This window comes from Atheta coriaria, unplaced genomic scaffold (assembly GCF_025399875.1).
Source record: "Atheta coriaria isolate IRGN ID8LTWV9N9 unplaced genomic scaffold, Caltech_Dcor_3.1 hic_scaffold_6_pilon, whole genome shotgun sequence".
Lineage (NCBI taxonomy): Eukaryota > Metazoa > Arthropoda > Insecta > Coleoptera > Staphylinidae > Dalotia > Dalotia coriaria.
The window spans coordinates 2,486,108-2,507,117 of record NW_027045448.1 but is presented as its reverse complement, the minus strand read 5'-3'; the positions used below and the strand labels follow the sequence as shown (position 1 = coordinate 2,507,117).

General features: G+C 40.1%; 5 protein-coding genes across 12 annotated transcripts; 4 read left to right on the top strand and 1 right to left on the bottom strand.

Annotated features, from left to right (window-relative positions):
• Positions 1-262: 262 nt before the first annotated feature.
• Ubc7 (ubiquitin conjugating enzyme 7) lies at positions 263-1,478 on the top strand. 2 transcript variants are annotated; one of them, XM_065304915.1, is made up of 5 exons: positions 263-422; positions 606-680; positions 730-811; positions 871-989; positions 1,051-1,478. In XM_065304915.1, the coding sequence occupies exons 2-5, from the start codon at positions 638-640 to the stop codon at positions 1,308-1,310; spliced, it is 504 nt and encodes a 167-aa protein (XP_065160987.1). In that variant the 5' UTR covers positions 263-422; positions 606-637; the 3' UTR covers positions 1,311-1,478. The 2 variants fall into 2 exon arrangements, with proteins under 2 accessions (XP_065160987.1, XP_065160988.1); XM_065304916.1 differs by having other exon boundaries at positions 419-480.
• Socs16D (Suppressor of Cytokine Signaling at 16D) lies at positions 1,479-4,698 on the bottom strand. Of its 2 annotated transcripts, XM_065304910.1 has the most exons (6): positions 4,589-4,698; positions 4,256-4,422; positions 2,797-4,170; positions 2,553-2,721; positions 2,284-2,482; positions 1,479-2,155 (listed from the first exon to the last, which is right to left on the bottom strand). In XM_065304910.1, the coding sequence occupies exons 2-6, from the start codon at positions 4,385-4,387 to the stop codon at positions 1,945-1,947; spliced, it is 2,085 nt and encodes a 694-aa protein (XP_065160982.1). In that variant the 5' UTR covers positions 4,388-4,422; positions 4,589-4,698; the 3' UTR covers positions 1,479-1,944. The 2 variants fall into 2 exon arrangements, with proteins under 2 accessions (XP_065160982.1, XP_065160983.1); XM_065304911.1 differs by lacking the exon at positions 4,589-4,698 and having other exon boundaries at positions 2,797-3,989; positions 4,256-4,394.
• A 761-nt stretch (positions 4,699-5,459) lies between these two features.
• On the top strand, positions 5,460-7,919 carry Nop60B (dyskerin pseudouridine synthase 1 Nop60B). Its single transcript, XM_065304913.1, has 5 exons — positions 5,460-5,621; positions 5,733-5,866; positions 5,945-6,161; positions 6,331-6,585; positions 6,648-7,919. The coding sequence occupies exons 1-5, from the start codon at positions 5,609-5,611 to the stop codon at positions 7,544-7,546; spliced, it is 1,518 nt and encodes a 505-aa protein (XP_065160985.1). The 5' UTR covers positions 5,460-5,608; the 3' UTR covers positions 7,547-7,919.
• Positions 7,920-8,267: 348 nt separating this feature from the next.
• On the top strand, positions 8,268-16,103 carry Mgtor (nuclear basket protein megator). Of its 5 annotated transcripts, XM_065304906.1 has the most exons (11): positions 8,268-8,433; positions 8,491-9,744; positions 9,812-10,240; positions 10,306-13,650; positions 13,714-14,021; positions 14,084-14,282; positions 14,343-14,795; positions 14,850-15,032; positions 15,100-15,353; positions 15,419-15,641; positions 15,699-16,103. In XM_065304906.1, exons 1-11 carry the CDS (start codon positions 8,268-8,270, stop codon positions 15,815-15,817), a joined length of 6,933 nt encoding a protein of 2,310 aa, XP_065160978.1. In that variant the 3' UTR covers positions 15,818-16,103. The 5 variants fall into 5 exon arrangements, with proteins under 5 accessions (XP_065160978.1, XP_065160976.1, XP_065160975.1 ...); XM_065304904.1 differs by having other exon boundaries at positions 10,306-14,021; positions 14,370-14,795; XM_065304903.1 differs by having other exon boundaries at positions 10,306-14,021; positions 14,361-14,795.
• Positions 16,104-16,599: 496 nt separating this feature from the next.
• Nbr (exonuclease mut-7 homolog) lies at positions 16,600-20,768 on the top strand. 2 transcript variants are annotated; one of them, XM_065304908.1, is made up of 9 exons: positions 16,600-16,788; positions 17,079-17,286; positions 17,341-17,693; positions 17,747-17,952; positions 18,018-18,549; positions 18,607-19,221; positions 19,401-19,631; positions 19,728-20,067; positions 20,205-20,768. In XM_065304908.1, exons 2-9 carry the CDS (start codon positions 17,085-17,087, stop codon positions 20,396-20,398), a joined length of 2,673 nt encoding a protein of 890 aa, XP_065160980.1. In that variant the 5' UTR covers positions 16,600-16,788; positions 17,079-17,084; the 3' UTR covers positions 20,399-20,768. The 2 variants fall into 2 exon arrangements, with proteins under 2 accessions (XP_065160980.1, XP_065160981.1); XM_065304909.1 differs by lacking the exon at positions 16,600-16,788 and adding an exon at positions 16,854-17,025.
• Positions 20,769-21,010: the final 242 nt, after the last annotated feature.

The following is a 21,010-nucleotide window of genomic DNA, read 5'->3' as shown; positions in this document are numbered from 1 at the left end:
CCATGACAAATACAAATAAAACCTGTAATTTATATATTAAAAAACTAACACACTGTTTTTTTTATTTTTGTATTAATGTTTCGATATAGTATGTTCTGCTATAATGTATATTTTACTCGGATATGTTTCATCTGTACACCATTTTGAAACAAAATGAAAATTTTGTTTTTATAAGTTCAACGCCGATTTCGACTCGGTTATGAGTTAATTGTCACATAAAAAAATAATATTTCATTTATTTGTGAAATATTTCAGCGGATATAAATGCACAATAACAAAAAAATTTCTTTTCGAAAAATTAACATTTGTGAAGATGACACTTTTTGACATAACCAAGTACTTTTTGCATATAACCTATCGGCGAAAATTTTAACTAACTTGGGCAATAAAAATATAGGAACAAATCAAGGAATGAAATTACGGTGAGTTTCTACAGTACTGTTATGAGATTTGTACGCGATGAGTTTGCAACGACGATGAGTATGTGTTTGTGTATGACCCGTGTGACTCGTATGGCTTGTTTTGGCCCGTATTAGCGTATTTCTGCATAGACCCAGAGCAGTAATACATTCCTTTAATGTATACTCTTACCTTTGATGTTTTAGTAAACTAAAATTTAGCTCAATACATTAAAACTATGGCTGGATCAGCTCTGAGGCGGCTCATGGCCGAATATAAACGTAAGTTGAAATTTATCTATCTTCTCTGGTTAATAATAAACACTTTTAGAATTAACATTAAACCCACCGGAAGGAATTATTGCGGGGCCAATAAATGAAGAAAACTTCTTTGAATGGGAAGCTCTTATAACGTAAGCAATGCCACATAGCAATTATTAATTGAGTGATTAATTATTGTATCATTTTTAAGGGGACCTGAAGGTACTTGTTTTGAAGGTGGTGTGTTTCCTGCCAAACTTATATTTCCTCCTGACTATCCTCTGAGTCCACCTAAAATGCAATTCACCTGTGAAATGTTTCATCCAAATAGTAAGTATTTAGCATTGATATAAAAACTTAGAAAAACTTGTACTCATTGAATTTTGTTTAGTTTACTCAGATGGTCGTGTTTGTATATCGATTTTGCATGCACCAGGAGATGATCCAATGGGCTATGAATCCAGTGCTGAACGATGGTCACCAGTACAAAGCGTCGAAAAAATTTTACTTTCAGTTGTGAGTATGTTGGCTGAGCCAAATGATGAAAGTGGCGCTAACGTAGACGCGGCGAAAATGTGGCGTGAAAATCGTGACGAGTTCAATAGTATAGCTGAACGAATTGTCAGACGTACTTTAGGCATACCAATCTAATCTTAATTTGGTAAAAGTTGACAAATCCTAAGTTTGGTTTATTTATTTAAACATGTTGGCGTTCCATATATGTCCGAAAAGCGAATCTGTTTTTTAAAAACGAGTTAATCAAATCCGTGTCCATTTAATTGTTATTTGTTTATAAGAAACTGGAAAAAAGCAAACAAATTTCTTTTACTATTTATTTCAAGAATGAAAAACTCCTTTTCCATTGTAATTTTCCTCCGACATCGTTTCTTTGGCAATACAAAGTACATACACACGCAATGTCCCAGACACCTGGGACTTCATTCAATCATCTGTCACTTTTGATTCCTTAAATCTACATGCGTATTCCCGTGCGTTATTTATCTCCGCCGTCTCATAAATATCGATTCAAAATAAATACTTGCAAATTAACTGATCGTGGATCCTACGCTTATCAGTATTAAGACGCAACGTTAAAATTAGCATGTTGCACAAACAAAATAAATTATTACATTAAAACTATCGACTAAAATCTACTGATCACAATGTATAACTTTGGTTTGAACACAAAATTTAAAAACTACGAGCTTCAACTTGAGAATCGAACCATAATTTGCCTTGCGTGAATATTTTGCAGTTAATAATCATAAGTAGAAAAACATTCGTTCTAATCGTGTCGACCGATTGTCTGCTCATTGCCGTATTCCTCGGACGACTCGTGCGCATTGGAACGCGCCCGGAAGTGGTCCTCTTCGATGTCTTCAATGTCCACCAGATGCTCCGAGTAATAGTGCGGCGTGCTCAAGTAGTCTATCATTCGTCTCGGTAGTGGTAGACTGGGTATTAAATCTTTGCGTACTTTTTTTAATATAACAAATCTGCGATCAATAAAATTATTAGAACCACATTAATTACACTCGCAATCGAAGTAAAAATTGATACCGAAGCCGAAAAACTTAACTTCGACAACTCCGACGTTTCTATAAAACATATGTATAAATATTACCTGCACATATGCTGTAGGCTCTGCGTCTGCTTGAAGCGTGACACTGGATGCAACAATTGCACGCGTACCGGCCCAATGGTCGGCCGTCTATGCAGAAAGAACAAGTATCTACCGCTACGCGAATGCTCCACTGCATTCTCGATAAAGTCTACGATTGTTTGGGACTTAAATTTTGTACAGCTCCCAAAGCTAAAGTTACCTGGAAGATCATTTCATTTTATAACTTCAATGTCTTAAAGTAAAGTACATATTAAGATAAACCCACTTACCCTGGTCATTTTCTATTCTAACATGCCTGACGGTACTATTTAATTTAAACGTTAGCGAAAATATATAGTGATCGTCACTGCTATCTCGAACTATAAAAGATCCAGCTGGTTCATTTGATAGAATCTTTTCAGCAGCCTCACTTGACAAAGGTCCCCAATACCAACCATACTAAAAATAAAACAATAGATAACAATAGCGTTCGACCTTGAGAAGTCGGAGATAATTGAATATTTGCAAACTTACATCCTTTACTTTTCGTATACTTGTTGTAAAATCCAAAGTGGGCGACTCATCCATTCCCTCCGCAAGCTGCCCCTGCCCCGGCAACGGTGGCAGAGCTCGTTTTGTGATATTTTTATTTCCCTCGCCGTTCTCCATACCCTCGTGAAAGTTGAACTCGCAGTCTGTGTCATTTTTCTTCGCCTCTTTGCCGTGCACAGGCGAGATGATCCGCCTGAATCGAAACATATTGCACAGCGTTTGCTTCAGCCAAAACACTCGCGCCGTGCCCTTCTTCTGTTTCTCCTGACGCATTGGCGACAGTGCGCTATTCGTTATTTGCAGCTGCTGCTGCTTATCAATAGTATTATTATCACATAAATCCTTAACTTTCTTATTCTTAATATTAATGAGGAATGTCGATTTCTTTCTCGCCTGCGTGCAGGCGTTGTTGTTCGTGTGCGTCTTCAACAAACTCGGATCAGAATATTTATTATTATTATTAATGTTCACCAGGCCGTTGCGGCTCGCCACCTTCGCGCCCTTGTTCTCACGATGTTCAGACGAGTCCGATGAACTGGAGTATAACGTCTGCAAGTACTGGCGCACTTCCTGCAGGGTCATATGCACCGGCTCAGTCGCCTCGCCAGTGGTTGAAGACGTGCCGGCGACGCTATGTCGCTTCGCGTTGTTTCCACTACAAAGCGCAAAATGCTCCGATTTTGAGGTGGTCTTCTTCACCTGTTTGGCGTGCGTTTTCTCAAGCTCGCGAAAGCCGGACGATGTATTCCGACGGCGCTTCTTGTGCGCTAAGTTCCGCCTCGGACGCAACGGCGGCCTTACCGTGTCCACTGGCACAGCATATACATCGCTGTCGAACGGCACATTGTACAGGTCGCTGATGCGATTCGATGAGAGCGTGTCATGTGAGACCGCCTGCGTGATAAAACTGGAGTCGTCGGCGCGGTGTGCTGTAGGAACTGATAACGAATTGTGCGAGCTGGAGAGACGCGATGAACCGAGGGAGCTGCGTGAGCTCGGTCGGCCGGCGTGGCACGGGCTGAACGGGAGGAAATCCTGCGTCCAGTAAGAGCGCTGATACACCTGGTGAATAGGCCGAAAGACCTGCAGGTTCATAGCATTGATCTTCTGCTGTCGCGTGTGCTGCTGTGACGTTTCATTGATTGCTTCTTGAATAACTGTGCATGCTATGTCTGCTGCAAATGAATCATATACAATTGGATGATCCTGAAACTCTAGTGGTGGTTCTATGGGAGATGTCTTAGTCTCACTCCAATGTGGGCCCTTCTTCAATGTGTTGAAATTCTCACCACAAATAATATCTGACATGCCATCTAATGAATCTGCTTGTGATAATGACTTGTCACTGTCTTGCAACTACAACAAAACAATGTGTATTCAAAACAGTGCCAACTGTGAATTTATGAAATGATATGAGTGTTCTTATTTTATATCAATTTACCTCAAAAGTAAATTGGCCCATGCCAGTGCGACTTTCTCCACTTGATATTGAGCTGCTGGTCAGAAGCAAGCCACTGTCATCACTTAGTATAAATGCCTCTGACCAGATTGAAGTGGACGGAGGAGACTCCATTGCTGGCTTATCTTGGTTCAAATCATATTGCAAAACTGCAAAATATACACTTGTGTTACACATATCCTCAAACAAATGATCCATTGTTCAAATATGAATGCAAACAGTGAATATCTGTTATTAGTCTTGCATATAACGGCGCGATGAGTGCGACATTATTGTATTGCGTGTTCTGAGTTATATCTGGTATTTCCAACTTACCTAAATTACAAAACAATTAGAAAAGAATCTGCTAATCGCCCAATGAATCAGTAGCATCGGCCATGTTGAACGGCTATTGAAATAATTGTGTCTAGGGATTTTCGTTGTTTACATCTCTTAGTCACAAACTTTGATTCATGGGTTGCATATCATTCTGCCAAGAACAAACAATCGACGCAAATTATAAGTTAAAATTTTAACTTTCGATCATTTTGTTAATTCATGGTAATATTTGCTACTGCTATAAACACTTTGTTACTGAAGAAACGTTAGAAACGCACTTGTAGCAAAATTAAAGTTAGGATAATGCAAGGGCAGCAAATATAATTGCTCTGCAGCAGTGTGCAACAATAAATAATACAATAAATAGACACAATTTATATGTATGTCTTCAATGACACGACGAATGGGTGCCGGATCGCCATGCATAGATGACTCGGTGTAAGTAACTAAATCATTTCTTTTTCTTTCATAAATCGAAGGTAAAACTTTTAACGCATTTTTCATAAAACTATGTTTTTTAATTCGATTACCATTGCCATTTAAAAACTACTTTGTGGATTTGAATGAAATATTTACAATTTTTTTAAATAGTAAACTTGTGTCTGAATGAAGGTTTTTTTTAAGTTTTGTTTTAGTTCACTTATGAAAAATTTGAGTCATTTGTCTTACGCTGCCATTTTAATAGTTTAATAATACTATAACCTGAATGAATGATCTGGGTATAAAACAATTTAGGCACAAAAAATGAACAAAAATTGATAATTTTTCGCTTTATAATGCAATAACAAACTATAGCATATTTCAAGCAATACGAGGTGGCGCCACTTTCATGTATTCCTGTTCTCCATGTGCTGGCTTGCCTGTTTCCTCTAGCAAAGCGTCTTTGCGTCCGTGGTTCAGCGGCGTGTTTGTAAATTTGTGTGTTCCTAACCTGACTATTGCGTGAAACACGTGCTTTGACTTCGGCTTCCGACGCTTGCTATTTCTATTGCTAGATTACTTAAAAAATAGTTCATCATGTCTGAAGTTGGTAAGTGATCCAGAAAGTTGTGAAATTCACTAACTAATTATATAAATCGCATGATACTGAATGAAATAAATAGGTATAACAATTTCTAACAAATACAAAATTAAATTACAGAAGTTAAGAAGGAGAAGAAAAAGAAGAATAAGGATAAGGCCATCGCCGAAATTCAAAAAACAAATGAGTTTCAGTTAGAGACCTCTTCTAAAAACCCTACCCTGGATAGTTCAAAGTGGCCTTTATTGTTGAAGGTAACTAAATTGATTTTAAACACTTATGACTTTTTCTTTAAAACTATCACAAACTTTATAAAATTATGTTTTGCATAGAACTTTGATAGGTTGAATGTAAGGACAAATCATTACACCCCATTGCCATTTGGTTCATCACCACTGAAAAGGGACTTGACTGAGTACATCAAGTCTGGTTTTATCAACTTAGATAAACCCAGCAATCCCAGCAGCCATGAGGTGGTTGCATGGATTAAGCGTATATTGAAAGTGGAAAAAACTGGTCACTCAGGCACACTTGATCCTAAAGTCACAGGTAGATATGACCAAAGAGCAAATTTCTCATAAGTTGTTAACATACAAAATAGACAATACTAATTGTATGATAATGATTGAGGTACATGATTCAGCTTTAAATGTTATAGTTTTAAATTGATTTATTGAGTTTGCTACATTGAATTTACTTAGTTTTACTTTTTGTCCAGGTTGTTTAATTGTGTGCATTGATCGCGCAACTCGTTTAGTAAAATCTCAACAATCTGCGGGTAAGGAATACGTTGCCGTGTTCAAATTGCATTCCAGTCTTGAAGGCGGAGCCGCAAAAGTATTACGCGGTTTAGAGCGGCTACGAGGCGCGCTTTTCCAACGGCCGCCATTGATCTCGGCGGTCAAGCGTCAACTTCGTGTACGCACCGTGTACGATAGCAAACTTTGTGATTACGATGAGAATCGTAATATGGGTAAGTGATTCAAAAGTAATTAAATTATAATGGAGGTATTGATATTAAATTGTTCAATTTAGGTGTCTTCTGGGTTAGCTGTGAGGCCGGTTCCTATATCCGTACCATGTGCGTGCATTTGGGTCTCACACTCGGCGTCGGTGGTCAAATGTTGGAGCTGCGTCGTGTGCGCTCTGGAATCCAGACCGAGATGGATGACATCGCTACCATGCACGATGTGATGGATGCCATGTGGTTATATGAGAACCACAAGGACGAAAGTTACTTACGTCGCGTTATTCGCCCGCTGGAGGGCCTCCTCACTAAGCACAAACGCGTCATCATGAAGGACAGTTCAGTGAATGCGCTTTGCTACGGTGCGAAGATTCTACTTCCAGGTGTCCTGCGCTATGAAGATGGTATTGAGATGAACGAGGAAATTGTCATTATCACTACAAAGGGCGAAGCTATTGCATTGGCAATTGCGCTCATGACGACGGCGACGATGGCCAGTTGTGATCACGGCGTCATTGCTAAGTTGAAGCGTGTCATTATGGAGAGGGATACTTATCCGCGCAAGTGGGGCTTGGGTCCTCGTTCGTCACAAAAGAAAGTCCTCATTGCTAAGGGACAGTTGGACAAGCATGGAAAACCGAACGAAAACACGCCGAAGGAATGGCTAAATAGTTATGTGAATTACAACATTGTAAAGAAGGAGAAAGATGACGATGAGGATCCTAGCAAGAAGCGTAAAGTCAGCGTGGGCAGTGAAGAAGGTGGTGCTGCTGCGGATGCATCTATGGAAGTAGACGCACCCGAAAAACAGAAAAAGAAGAAGCGTAAGAAGACCGACGAAGAAGGCGATAGCACTTCCGCACCTGAAGTCACCGAACCTGAAGTTGAGGCTGAAGAAGAGGGCAAAAAAGAAAAGAAGAAGAAGAAAAAGAAGGATAAATCGAAGGACAGAGAGGAGGACGAATGAAGTTAAACCAATTGCTGTCACTTTTATTGAATTGACGCAAGTTTCAATTTGTGTGTACAATTATTTCCAATTGTATATTATATCTGAGTAGTTTGTTTCAGAATCGCGTTTAAATTTATAAGCATGAACTTCACGTGGATTTTTATATATAACCGAATATTGAATAATATTTTCTGTTTATTACGAATCATTTTTAAGTACATTATTTTTGTTAAATCCACTCCATGTTGAAACATCTGCATTGTTATTAATGGTAAAACATTAATTTTATACAACTGAGTGTTATAGCAACAGCGACTGTTGAACATTAACTAAAAACATTGAATATATATTTGTATGATCATGCGTAAATATAAAAATATTCTTCGAGTAATTTATGCTTGATTATATTTATATATTTATTATTTATTTTTATCTTTGCTGTAATATGTTATTACCAGTGATTTGTACAATGTAGCGGCGTACGTATCTGATTTCGCGCGTATTCTTAACTTCTAGTTACATTTCATCGCAGTTGGTAACACTAACCGCGTTGAACTCTGGGTAATTCACCAGTAGAAGCCGGCATGTTTTCTGTTGTCTCTCGGTGTGCGAGCATAAAGCAGTCTTTTTCAAAGTAGATGCAAAATTTCCATCGAATTAAGTATCATTTGCTTACTAATATTACCTATGAATCTTGAGATATTGTAATGCGTTGAGGGGCACATGAAATTTGCACAAAATGGGTGATATTAGCGGTCGCGAGGTTTTACGAGCAGCGTTCAGCGAAAAAGAGTGGCGGCGAGTTCCCTCCGAAATCGCACAAAAGCTAGAGACTTACATCGGCAGCAAATTCGATGAACTGATAACTAGCAAGGCGCTGCAGGAAACCAAGAGTTACAATGCAGGTAAGAAATTTTGATATGTTTTTGAATTTGCCGTTACCTAATGCGGTTTTCCGTTAGTTCATAATCTAGCTGATTTGCAAGGCAAACATGAAGCCCTCTGCCAGGAACATGAAAAAATAAACAAAAAGCTTGATCATGCTAATAACACCATCACAGAGTTGGAGAATCAGTTGGCCAATTCGGTGGCGGATGTTGGTAAACTGCAAACTAATTGCAATAGGCTGGAGTCTGACCTGAATGAGCTAAGAAGTCAGCGAAATAATCTGCTTACTGAAAAGGAGGAAGTCAGTAGAATGGTTGAGCGCCGTACTTCCGAACTTGACAGAATGCAATGTGAGTTGAAGGCATTGACAAAACAACTGGAAGAGTCAGTGTCAGCCAAGTGTGATGCACTTAGTAAGATCAATGAGGTTGACTCCATGAAGTTTGCCATTGAATACAAGGAAAAACAAATGGAACAAGAGAAGGCTTTGATGAAAAGTCAAATCATGATGTTGACAAGGGACTTGGAAGCCAGAACCAATGAATTACTACTCATGCGACGAGATAACAGCTCACGCTGTGTACAACTAGACATTAAATTGTCAGAAAGGACTCAGGAATTGGCCAATGCAAATGAAAACATCAAGCAATTGACTGAGAAGAATACTACATTGAATTCCAAGACTGAGGAGCTTGTAGCCAAAATGGGATTGGAGAAGGAGAACTTCATCAAGACACTGGAGGCCTATCAAACTGAGGTCGAGGCGCAGAAGCAGATTGCCGAGCTCTATAAAAATGTTAGCGAGCAGCAGACCAAACATTCAAATGAGCTCACCACAGCCATGCACGAGTTAAGAGAAAAACTCGATGATGCGTTGGAGAAGTATGGTGATTTGGAGACCAAGTACAGGGAAGCTGAGTTGGCTCATGAGGAAATTCTCTCTAAGAAAACCGAATACATTACCATGCTGAAGAGAGAACTTGAGACTGCTAACGATTTGATTACTAACCGACCCACCGACATTCCAACTGATGACGATGAGAGTCTTCCGAAGATGAAGAGCGGCATGAGTTTCACCGAAATTTACAGCCGTTATGTACAGGTAACTGAACAAGTCGCACAAGAAAGGGCGGAGAACAAGCGACTACACCAGTACATTCAATCAATTATTCAAGAACTGGAACACAAGGGACCATTGGTTGCAAAGCAGCGTGAGCATTACGAGAAGGCGATGGATTCAATTGAAGATTTGACTAAACAGGTAGAAAGACTATCGGCAGAAAATCAACAAATGAAGGAGGTCAGTTCGGATCTTAGACGATCTGCAGGTAAGATGCAAATTTCTGCAAAAATGTTAGTAATAAGTTTTGAAACATTTTTTCATTTAATTCTTAGTGTCGTATGAGCGTGAAAATATTCGTCTGAAACGGGAAGTATCAGACTTGAGCCGACAAGTTTGTCATCTTCTTAAGGAGGTCGAAATGTCTCGTACCGGATCGAGTATTACGTCCATGGACCACGATCGCAGCGACAGTACCTGTTCCGCAGACATAATAACAAAGCGTTTGGTTACCTTCAGCGATATCAGCGATCTGCAATCGACCAATGCGCGACTTTTGGCGCTGGTACGTGAACTTAGCACCAAACAGGAAGAAGCCGACGCGATGGATCCCGAGATGATCATTGAGATGAAGGATAAGTTGGACAAGATGCGCGAACAACACGCCTCCTTGCTCGAGGACCAAGAGAAACAAAACAGCATGGTGAAAATGCTAATGGAACAACGGGACACATACAAGGGGCTTTATCATCAATTTTTAAAAGGTAAATCTTAACATCGGTTGGTTTGCGCGTATTTCTAATATATTTATTAACTTGTTATAAATTAGGAAACGGCGATACTTTGAACGGTGAAAAATCACCTACATCCAAAAATAATGACGATTCAGATATACAATCCGATGAGAAATATTTAGAATTAGAACAAGCTGTTCAACAGAAGTCTAAAGACCTGACGCTTCTTAAGGAAGAGCTGGACACGTATAAGGTCGAGAAGGCTATCAATGAAAAGATGATTTTAGAACAATCCGAGAAGCTGCGTGCTGAGTTACAGGAGATGATGAGGCAAAATACTAAAATGGGCGCCAAATGCGAAACTAATGATGAAATGATCAGGGTTCTGAAAAACAACGCTGACGTCTACAAGAGTCAAATCGAGCGTTTGGAAGATCGCATCCGCATATATAGCGAATCGATTGTAAAGCACGAGGCTTCGCAGCAGTTCTTGAAGGATCAAGTAATGGAAGCACAAACGAAACTCTCGAAGATTGAAGGTCAATTGGCTGGCGCGCAGAAAGAAAATATGCTTCTGCGCGATTCTGAAATGCGTATCAAATGCGAACGCGATCATTTGCTGCGCGAACAACAATCAAACACTACAATGTTCGCCAACATTGAGCTTATCAAAGCCACACTGGAACGAAACGATGCAGAGAGCAAGATGCGTTTGGAGGATATTCTCAAGGAAGCACACAGGGAATGCGCTGCGCTGAGGCGTCGACTTCAAGAGGAACAAGACAGATTCCGTGAATTGGGCGATAACCTGAAGAAGAAAACTGAAGCCGCGCAGAAACGCATGGAGGAGGAGAAATCTATTGCAGATACACTGCGCGAAGACTTGAATCAAGCCCGCGAGAATATCTCTGTCAAGTCGCAGCAGTTGGAAGAATTATCGAAGAGACTTAAAAATCCAATTTTGGATGATTTAGAGGTGTCTGTGGAGAGGCGCAAGATTCGGGAGTTAGAACAGAATCTATTTGATGCACAAGCGAACATCGATGCTTTGACGCAAAAGCTGAAAATCAGCAAGGATGCCGTTGAACAGCATCGCAATGTGGCTGTAGCTGCCGAAACTCAGCTGAAGGATTTAAGTCAGAAGTTTGTAATGGACAAGAACACCTATGAGAGTCAGATTGCGGCATTGCAGAAGAAGATTGAAGAACTTGAGGAGAAAAATGCCGAACTCCAAGGCGAGTTGTCATTACAATCAGATGGTCAAGTTAATGTTACAAGCAACTTGCACACTAGACTTAGCCAGCTGGAAGTTCAGAATAAAGTTCTCAATGATGACCTTCTCACTACCAAGTCAACTCTCGATGATGCCAAGGAGCATATCAAACAATTACAGGATAATGTTAATTTAGCAGAGAATAAGTACATTCAGGAGATGAAATCGCGTTCGGAAGACTTGCAAACCCTTACGGCAATCAAAGGTGAACGCGTTAAATTGTTGGATGAGTTGAATGAAATTAAAGCTAATCGTGACCGATTGCAAGATTCTTTGGATGAGTCTAGAATTTCATGGGATAATCAGGAAGCGATCTACAAGAAAGCTAAAGAAGAGCTTGAAACGCGATCCGATGAACTGAATAAACAGAATTCGTTATTACTCAATCAGTTGGAAGCTCTCAACGAACAAATGACTCTGCTTCACACCAAGATATCGGATCCTAACCGATCATTCGGTGCTGATTCTAGCATGAACAAATCGTTCAATGAAGATGAGAGTAAGTCTAGCGATCAATTGGTAACGGTTATTAAGTATTTGCGTCGCGAAAAAGATCTCGCTATAAACAAGTGCGAAATTTTGGCGGCTGAACACAATCGAATTTGTGCCGAGCAAGAGTCTCTCAAGCGGCAGTACGAGGATGCAAAGAAGGCACTTGAAAGTGAACGTCAAGACAGCGAAGTTGCCATTGTCACTGCCGCTAGACACGCTGAAGTTTTGCGCAAGGTAGAAACGCTTAACGCACTCACAGACAGCAATAGAAGCCTTCGTGCTGAACGTGATACGCTCATGGCTGAATTAGAGGAGCTCAAGAAACGTACATCAATGCTTGAGGAGCAATTGTCGCCATTGCAGGAGAAGAATAATGAGTTACAAAAGAAAGCGGAGGCAATGCAAACTGAAAACATCACATTGCGAAATGATGCGACAAGATGGAGGCAACGCGCCAATATTTTACTCGAAAAGTCGAACCGCACTAGTCCTGAGGATTGGAAAAAGTTGCAACATGAACGCGAAACTCTCGCAAAACAACTTACAATCGAGCGTGGTAACACTGCCAAATTGACTGACGAAAATGCCAATCTTAGGGGCGACAATAGCAGATTTGCGGAACAATTACGTCAATTGTCCATCCAATTTGAAACCAGTCATACTGAAACTATGAAGTTGAACGAAGAGTTGACTCTTTTGCGCAATCAAGTAACCGCTTTGAGCAATGATTTTGATCAAGCGAAGGTAAAGAACATCAGCATTACCGAGGAGAATAGGCGATTGAATGAAAATATAGCGAACAAAGATACAGCAATTAACGATGTGAAGAACAGCATGTCTCAGATTCGAAAGATTGCGAAGAAGTACAAGACTCAAGCGGAAGATCTGCAAAAGGAAATTGAAGTGCTCAAACAACAAGCCCAACAGAACGAGACCGGAAGCAATGTTTCGGATGAAAAGCGCGAAGAGATATTGCAGGAAGGGCGTAGTCAGATTGAATCGCGCATTAGTCAACTGGAGCAAACTCATACTGAACGTATTAACGAGCTAAACGTGCAAGTACATTCATCGCAGGAAGAATTTGAAAGGAACAGAAAAGAAATCGAATCGCTCAATGAAAAGCTTTCGAGCAGCCATGAAAAAGAGGAACGGTTTAAAGTGCTCTTTAAGAATGCAAAGGACCGTATAGTTGCTCTTACGGAGCAAAATGCTTCCCTCAAAGCGCAAATGGAAAATCGCGATGATGGCGGAAGCTCCCAACAGGGTAGCAGTGGCGACAACCCCGATTTGCAGAGGTGCTTAAAGGAGAAGGAACAGTTGATGTCCGACAACCAACAAGATAAAGAACGCCTCTTGCGTGAAATTGAGACATTGACTCAAAGAGTGAATCAACTCCAACGCCAGCTGGGCTTGCAACAAGGTAGTAAACCGAGCACGAGTTCCGAAAAGGAAAAATCCGTTACCGAGCCGCCAACCGCCAATATTAAGCCGATGGCTGGTCATTCTACCAACACCCAAACCCAATCGGTACCGATCCAGCCCTGGCGAAGCGTCAATGAACCACCGCTGGCGAGCATCCGTCCGATGTCTCAGCAGCGTACGGCTGCCGTGCTGCCCACCAGCCAAAGCCCAAGCACGGTCATGGTGCCACCGCAGCAGCAAGTTCACACTACGGGTAACAGCGGCATTGAAGCAATGTCGAGCAGCCCGACTTCATCGCACACGGATTATGTTCCAGCTACGAGTTCCGCAAACCTTTTGGGACCGCGCCAAGTAGCCGTTCCGCCAACGCAATCCAACCAAGACAACGAGGATGATGACAGTAATATGCAGGTGCAGCAGGTTCAACAACAGCAGGTAGTGGCGATGGTACTGCCGCGGGTGGAACCTCCGTCCCCGGCGCAGGAACAAGGGACGAGCAGCAGTAGCTCTTCGAATACTGTAACCACAACGCAAGCGGGACTCAAGCGTCCCAGGGAAACAGCCAGCAGTGATGGTGGCGAAGATAGCAAGACAAACCAACAACCAAAACGGACTCGAATAGTGGTAAGATGTAAATATATTTTGGTTGCTAGTAGAGTACTGCACGTATACTTAATTGTCCACAGCAAGGGACCAGTAGCAGTGGAGCCGAAGGCAGCGTCAGCGAAAGTGGGCTAGAGGTAGAATATCAAGTTCCTACGAGTAGCCAACGTGATCACGAGGAAGACGCTGTTATTGTGGTGGAAAGCGACGAGGAAGGTCCAGATGAAGGTGAAGGTGAGGACTACAACATGCCCTACGAGGACGCCGATCAGGACGACGAAGGTAAGCGCGCATTTGAAGTTTGTTTGCGTCGCAAACATGCTTATAATGTGTAAATTTAAGGCGGTAATGAAGTTGAAGTAATTGAAGATTCGAGCGAAGTGCCAAATCAGAGCGAGCGTGGTGAGACGGACATGCAGCCCGATGGTGATGACGAGGAGGAGTGTGACGTTGCTGAGGAGCGTGTGGAGGAAGAGGAAGCGATGAATCCGGAAGCGACTAGCAGTGGCACGAACATTTCTACATCTGTGGCAGTGACCCTTCCATCGTTTTCACGAACGCGCGTTGTACCCTTAGCGAGGCAGCAGGGAAATCTTGTCGTCCTTCCCGTGTCTGGTGAAGTTGGTGAAGATGAGAAAGCTATGCAGCCGGAAGCAACAAGTAGCGGCACGAACGTTTCCACCTCAGTGGCAGTGACTTTGCCTTCATTTTCACGGACCCGCGTCGCACCTCTTGCGAGGAGTCAGCAAGGAAATTTAGTGCTTCCGGTGATGGGTGATGAGGGTGGTGATGACGGTAAATTATAAATGATAATTGCCAGAAGTGCTTTTATAAATGCTCAATATTTAGGTATTGTTCCTTCGACTCCTACATTGGCAACGGCGAGGAGATGCGATGGTTTCGGCGAGGCTGTTAGTTCACCGCACGTACCAAGTGGTAGGTTCACGTTTATGGAATCCACTGCACCTAACACTGCTTCAAATGACGTTCTGCCCGAACAGACTCTTGAAATGACACATGCTGATGATAACAGTACGTTGCACATTTATCTCAAGAAAACCCTCGAATTTTCCATATAATCGCGACATTATAATTTTAGGTACTGGCAGAAGTGTACCGAACACACCTCTGCAAACATCCCCGCATGAATCTGGCCCCAGCTCTGAAGAGCAACCATCGCATCATCAAGTCGAAGGTACCATACCATCAATAACGATAAGCGGTGCTGAAGATGAGGTTGAAGCTGCTGAGAGTGGCGATTGTATGGGCCCACCGTCAGTTGCCGGCACTTCGACAGATGGTAGCCAACACACAGAGCACCAATCCGAAGAGATACAAGAAGGAGAAGATGGCGTATGTTTTTCTTCTATTTTTATTTCATATGATTAATTCAACTGATGTATTTCTATTGTTTACAGGTGAGTTCTGAAGGTGAGAAAGCAGCTAGCACGGAAGAAGGCGAAGAAGAGGGCCGTGAGGCCGAAGCTTCTCCCAGCACAAACACGCGTTCCCGACACCAGAGAGGACCTGCACAGGCAGCTCGCCGCGGCGTGCGCGGGCAGCATGTGCGTGGAGTAGCTCGTCCTGGACCACAGCCCATTGTTTGGGTAGACCCTCACAGTGAGATGCAGCGCCAAGGAAGTAAGTTGAAACATGAATTACTTGTTTTAAAGATGTGCTTAACTTTTCCTCTTTTAGACATGATGAGTCAGCAAATGCATCGGGGTAGAGGAGCCAATATAATGAACTTTTCTCCACGAACAGCGCGACGTAGCAGAGGTCGTCAGCAGCGTGGTAACTATACGGGGCGTTATTAATCATTCCAATATTTCAATCCTTCATTATTTCATCAAAACAATATGTTCGTTGGTTTCGTTTATTGTATAGATTCATTTCAAGTTTGCGTACATGTTTCATTTCTATGATTGGAAGATGAAAATCACATCAGTAATACTGATCTGTATTCATTAGCATGTAAGTTGCTGTTTATATAATAGATATTACAGTTTTCGGCATAAACCTTCATTGCTTATTTTTATTGTGATGGTTTTGATATGAAACTTTTAAATTAAAAAATACACAGATTTTTGGAGTAATGCTGAATTAATGTGTTGCCTTTTTTCTGTAAACAAGTGAACATTTGGAAAATGTCTTACGCTCTAGAAACTGCCGAAAATTTACAATTTAAACACTTAATTTCCTTATTAGTTCCTTTAGATTTCTTAAGCATTCGGAGTCCGCGAAATACCTTGATTAAAAATAGAAGCACATATTTTTAAAAGGTTTATTTTGGAAAAACGTTGATAATCATACTGTAACAAGGTAATATTCATCCTACGGGCAGTTTTACAACTACGAAATTGATTTGAATATCTGCAAAAAAAAGTTGGATATAAACCAATTAAATGACCCAAGCCACTTCCGCATTTTTCTGTTACATATTTTGATTTTGATTTGGGTTTGTAAACCTGCATAATATATGTATGTATATGAAATACTGTACGCACATACCTGATGAGATGTGTGTGTGTGTGTGTGTGTGTGTGGTAGTAACCTTCTCGGTTCTGTTTCGTGCTGCTCATGTGCATGTGTGGCATGAATGGAAATGTCAAGTTATGTCTCAGTTAAACAGGTCGAGCTCATCGCATTGTGTTTTTGTTTCGTTACGCCTTTTAATTTAGATGTTGTGTGAAATATTATAATTATTCCTGCACCACTAACTGACCATGTTATATTGAGTTATCTATTAATAAGTGGTGCAAATTGGGATTACAACTCTAAATACGTGGTAAGTTTCTAGGTTATTTATACTGCCTGCTTTATTGGGAACATTTTTGTTTTGCTAAGCAATAGATACGTCGAAATTTCATGTCACAATTATCAAAACGATGTAAAATTTAAGATGTTAGATTAGCCTTCATCACCCAGTCATTCTGACCATCATGTATTCATTATATACAGTTGCATCATTAATTCAATGCAAGACATTCAATTCTGATATCAGATTTTTTACATTTCTCGTCAGGTGATTACCAATGAGTAGGATTTGGAATAATGTTTTATTTTGAATTGTTTTAGTTCACTATGAATTATAATCGCGGTCGTGGAAGAGGTAGGGGAAAGCCTAGGTATACCCAACAATATGCAGCTGGTCACCAAAGTGGGCCTAGTCCAAGTACAATTCCTATACCAATCAACAAAAATTTAAGTGTTATTACTGTAGACTTAGAACTTGATGAAGCTGGTTCACAATGGATGTCTCAACTGAGGTCAAACTGGAATTATAGTAAGTTTAAACATCACCTGTCTTAATGAAGTTGTAATTAATATGCAATTGCAGTTAAAAACAGTCCCATTGTTGTAAATATGGTACTAAGGAAGTTTGAGCAGGCGGCTAATCCATATGAAGAGACATTACGAATTGTTTACAACTGTCCAGATTTTAAATATGCGAAGCAGAAGTCTCTGGCAATTTTTGTGATTGACGAATTTAAGAAGTGGTGTCAAAGAGTTCGGAGTGAAATTATCCATCTTCTCACTGGAGATGTAAAACTTTCCGCTTTCAATGTGGTGAGGCAACAGAACAACTTTTCCATGATGAAGTTGGTTGCTGAGGTGTATGAAATGCTGGAGGACTGTGATATATTTTTTGATATTATTCAGTGTATGATTCAGCAAAAACAGTACAAAGAGGTAAACAATTAATTTACCAATCAGTAACAAAATTTGTAAGGCAAATTTTCTAGGCTTGTCAAAGTGTAGCCTTGTTGGGTTTACACAAAAAGTTTGGAATTAATGAATTTCTTGTACCATTGGTGCTTCAAGACAAAACTGCTGTAGTTGAAGATTTCCTAGCTGATAGCATCGAACATCAAACGGAATTAGTTAGTTTTCTCGATTCAAAGCTAGGAAAAAATACTTCTGTGCGAATGGCGTGGGATTCATACATTCAGTAAGTTGCTGATTTAAAAAAAAAAGAGATTATTTTTAATATGTCTGTTTTTATTTGCTTTGTAGTGAACATAAAATACCTGAAATAAAATATGATAAAATACACACTAAGCCGTTTAGGAAATTCATAACGAGGTACAAAAAGATGTACAATCTACTTGACGAAGTAACCCCGAATTTAATCAAGAAACAAAATGAAGGCGCCCTGCAATTCCTGCTTCAACGCCGGTACGTGAAAAACGCCATCGGTGATGAAAGTTTCAAGGAGATGGTGCACGAAGCAGTACAAAATGATAAATATTTACAATTAGAATTGGTGCTTCTTGCCGCGCAATACGGTGATACTGAGACGGCGTTGCATTTTGCTCTCTTGTATGGCATACCGAAGCATGACTGGCCGTACAACGTGCGAATGTATGTTGATAATCCGAATAATGAAAGGCATCAACAGCAACAACCAGCCAATCTATTTGAAGAAGAAAATTGGGATGAACCAGTGCAACAGGTCGATTATTACAAGCTGAATTTACCTATTGGGAACATATGCTTAGTGGATTGTCATACAGAGTTTAACAACTTTTTGGAAAATAATTTGAAGGTAGGTTTAATATTATTAATGTGACTTCCTATATTGGTAAATAATTTTTTTAATCAGCATGCACATATTGTGGGGATTGACTGTGAGTGGAAACCGAGTTTCGGCTCGCAAAAAAACGAATTGGCATTAATGCAAATTGCGACGCGTGATGAGGTATTTATACTGGATGTCATTCAACTCGGTTCGGGTGCCGGAGCGGCACAATTATGGGAGAATCTTGGACGCTACTGCTTCAATAACTGTGATATATTAAAATTAGGTTTTGGCCTGACTAGCGACATGTCGATGATAGGCCAGTCCCTGCCACACACGAACATTAATCAAAAAATTGGATTCTTGGATCTACTGAACATTTGGCGGCAAATGGAGAAGCAGAACATCAAGTTACCATTCGAAGTACAAAGCGGTGGACCCAGCCTGAGTACGTTGGTGCAGCAGTGTTTCGGCGCGCCGTTAAACAAAGCTGATCAGTTCTCGAACTGGGAAAAACGGCCACTACGAGACTCCCAACTGGTGTACGCTGCACTGGACGCGTACTGTTTGATTGAGATCTACGACGTGCTTAAGCAGTGCTGTGAGAACACGACATTTAATTTCGACGAAGCTTGTTATCATTTAATGACATCATCGAACTCATCGTTGAAGAAATCCAAGAAAGGATTAAATAAAAAGGTAACAAATGGTACTTTTCTTGATTTTTTTGGATTTCAGTTTGTATCGTGTAATGTTACATGTTTAATAAGGGCGCTTTGGAGCAGCTGTGTAAAAAACTACACATTACAAAATGAGTCCAAAAATTGAGACAAATAATGCATTATTAGTTCCAAACTTGAGTATTTATATTTTTATAGAAGACTGTAAAGCCTGTGTTGAAACAACCACCCAATACAGATTTTCCTGTGGTTGATGCAAGTGACATTACTTTTGTTTGTGATACAATGCTGCAAGGACTAGGAAAACTGCTACGTAAATGCGGGATCAGCACAAAAATATTGGACAATACAGATGATCATATGACATGTTTGAAGATTTATCAAGATGAGGGCAGATACATTTTAACTAGAGGACAAACTTTTTCAAATGTATGTACTATGGGAGAATGTAAACTATTATCATGTGTAATCTTGATGGTGTGCACAATAATTAGCATAACATTGGTATTCTCTTAAATGTTGTAGTTTTATGGTAGTGTGCCGAAGGGACATTGCTTTAATGTTATCTATGACGATTTGGAAGATGCGCTGAAAAGCGTATTGGAATATTACAAGATCACCGTTCGGAAAGAACACGTCTTTTCGATTTGTCAAGCTTGCAATAGCAACAGTTTTCTAAAACTGTCCAAATCGACAATGCAAACATTGGTAAGAAACGACAAGTTTAAAATGCAGAATCCAATACCAGCTGGGTTGGAAGAGGACGATGAAGCTACAGGTTTTTCCAGTGAGGAGGAGGTGGATGACGATTTTTATATGACTGCCAAGTTGCCAGATCCGCCAATTTCTCGCAAATGGGATCTGTGTAAGTATTTTCAAATTTGACCACAATAGTTTAGAGTTATTTTAAGTGTTACATCGATCAAATACGAATGTACACTTGGCACAGTGGTAGTTTATAACACAATTGACACACAACTTCACTATTGTATTTTGTTCTAGGTTCTGATGAACCTGTAGATGTTGGACTGTGCAGATTACGGAATGGCGTGAAAATTAACGTTCAAGCAGTGCCGGACGGTGTGCTGGAAAAGCAGGACATGTACTACGTCTGTGAGATGTGTGGTAAAGTATATTGGGACGGCACCCATTTTGAACGGGCTTTGGCTGGCAAACTGCAGGAAGTAGTTTTGTAAGTAACTAGCTATTATTGGAAACGATCATCTTGACAACTTAATCATTGCTTTCATAAAAAATTATTACAAACATTTCGAGTAACTGATAACACGCAATTAATATTTTGCTTAAAAATATGATTAAATTTGTTATAATTGAGAATTAGTCCTGACGACATTAACATTTTTTCATTACGGTTTTATTATTTTATTTATTACATGATAAGAAGTGCAATAATATCGTTAGGTATTTTTTCTCGTTTAAGAATTGCTTTATATATTTATTTGAACTCTAAAAATATCAAATTTATAAAGCTATTCGTATTTAAGAATATGTATATTATTTTCATTTTTGTATTAATTGACAATATAAATGGTATAGTAAATTTTACCACCTGTCTTTGCACTAATAAAATGCAACCAATCCAATGAATATTAATTGTGTTTAATTACGGTGTTTGGCAGGTGTGATAATTACTGATTATTCGTGATTGTTTTGTATGGTACTAATGTTATCACAAAAAATGTTATTAATGTGTATCGGAAATTTTGCGTATAACAGGTAATTTTATGCAAATGTTCGAAAAGGTTACTTTTGGTTGTGTTATTAGATCGTTTAGATTTGAACGTAAA

What these genes read in the sequence shown, in the direction of transcription:
- Ubc7 (XM_065304915.1), top strand. Translation starts at nt 638, where the DNA reads ATGGCTGGATCAGCTCTGAGGCGGCTCATGGCCGAATATAAAC. An exon ending in GCTCATGGCCGAATATAAAC is followed by an intron (nt 681 to 729) that starts GTAAGTTGAAAT and finishes AAACACTTTTAG; the next exon opens with AATTAACATTAAACCCACCG. An exon ending in TGAAATGTTTCATCCAAATA is followed by an intron (nt 990 to 1,050) that starts GTAAGTATTTAG and finishes AATTTTGTTTAG; the next exon opens with TTTACTCAGATGGTCGTGTT.
- Socs16D (XM_065304910.1), bottom strand. Translation starts at nt 4,387, where the DNA reads ATGGAGTCTCCTCCGTCCACTTCAATCTGGTCAGAGGCATTTATACTA. An exon ending in TGGGCCAATTTACTTTTGAG is followed by an intron (nt 4,171 to 4,255) that starts GTAAATTGATAT and finishes GTTTTGTTGTAG; the next exon opens with TTGCAAGACAGTGACAAGTC. An exon ending in TAGAATAGAAAATGACCAGG is followed by an intron (nt 2,483 to 2,552) that starts GTAAGTGGGTTT and finishes ATGATCTTCCAG; the next exon opens with GTAACTTTAGCTTTGGGAGC.
- Nop60B (XM_065304913.1), top strand. An exon ending in AGTGGCCTTTATTGTTGAAG is followed by an intron (nt 5,867 to 5,944) that starts GTAACTAAATTG and finishes TGTTTTGCATAG; the next exon opens with AACTTTGATAGGTTGAATGT. An exon ending in ACTTGATCCTAAAGTCACAG is followed by an intron (nt 6,162 to 6,330) that starts GTAGATATGACC and finishes CTTTTTGTCCAG; the next exon opens with GTTGTTTAATTGTGTGCATT.
- Mgtor (XM_065304902.1), top strand. Translation starts at nt 8,268, where the DNA reads ATGGGTGATATTAGCGGTCGCGAGGTTTTACGAGCAGCGTTCAGCGAA. An exon ending in GACACATGCTGATGATAACA is followed by an intron (nt 15,033 to 15,099) that starts GTACGTTGCACA and finishes TTATAATTTTAG; the next exon opens with GTACTGGCAGAAGTGTACCG. An exon ending in TACAAGAAGGAGAAGATGGC is followed by an intron (nt 15,354 to 15,418) that starts GTATGTTTTTCT and finishes TATTGTTTACAG; the next exon opens with GTGAGTTCTGAAGGTGAGAA.
- Nbr (XM_065304908.1), top strand. Translation starts at nt 17,085, where the DNA reads ATGAATTATAATCGCGGTCGTGGAAGAGGTAGGGGAAAGCCTAGGTAT. An exon ending in AGAAAGGATTAAATAAAAAG is followed by an intron (nt 19,222 to 19,400) that starts GTAACAAATGGT and finishes ATATTTTTATAG; the next exon opens with AAGACTGTAAAGCCTGTGTT. An exon ending in GAGGACAAACTTTTTCAAAT is followed by an intron (nt 19,632 to 19,727) that starts GTATGTACTATG and finishes TAAATGTTGTAG; the next exon opens with TTTTATGGTAGTGTGCCGAA.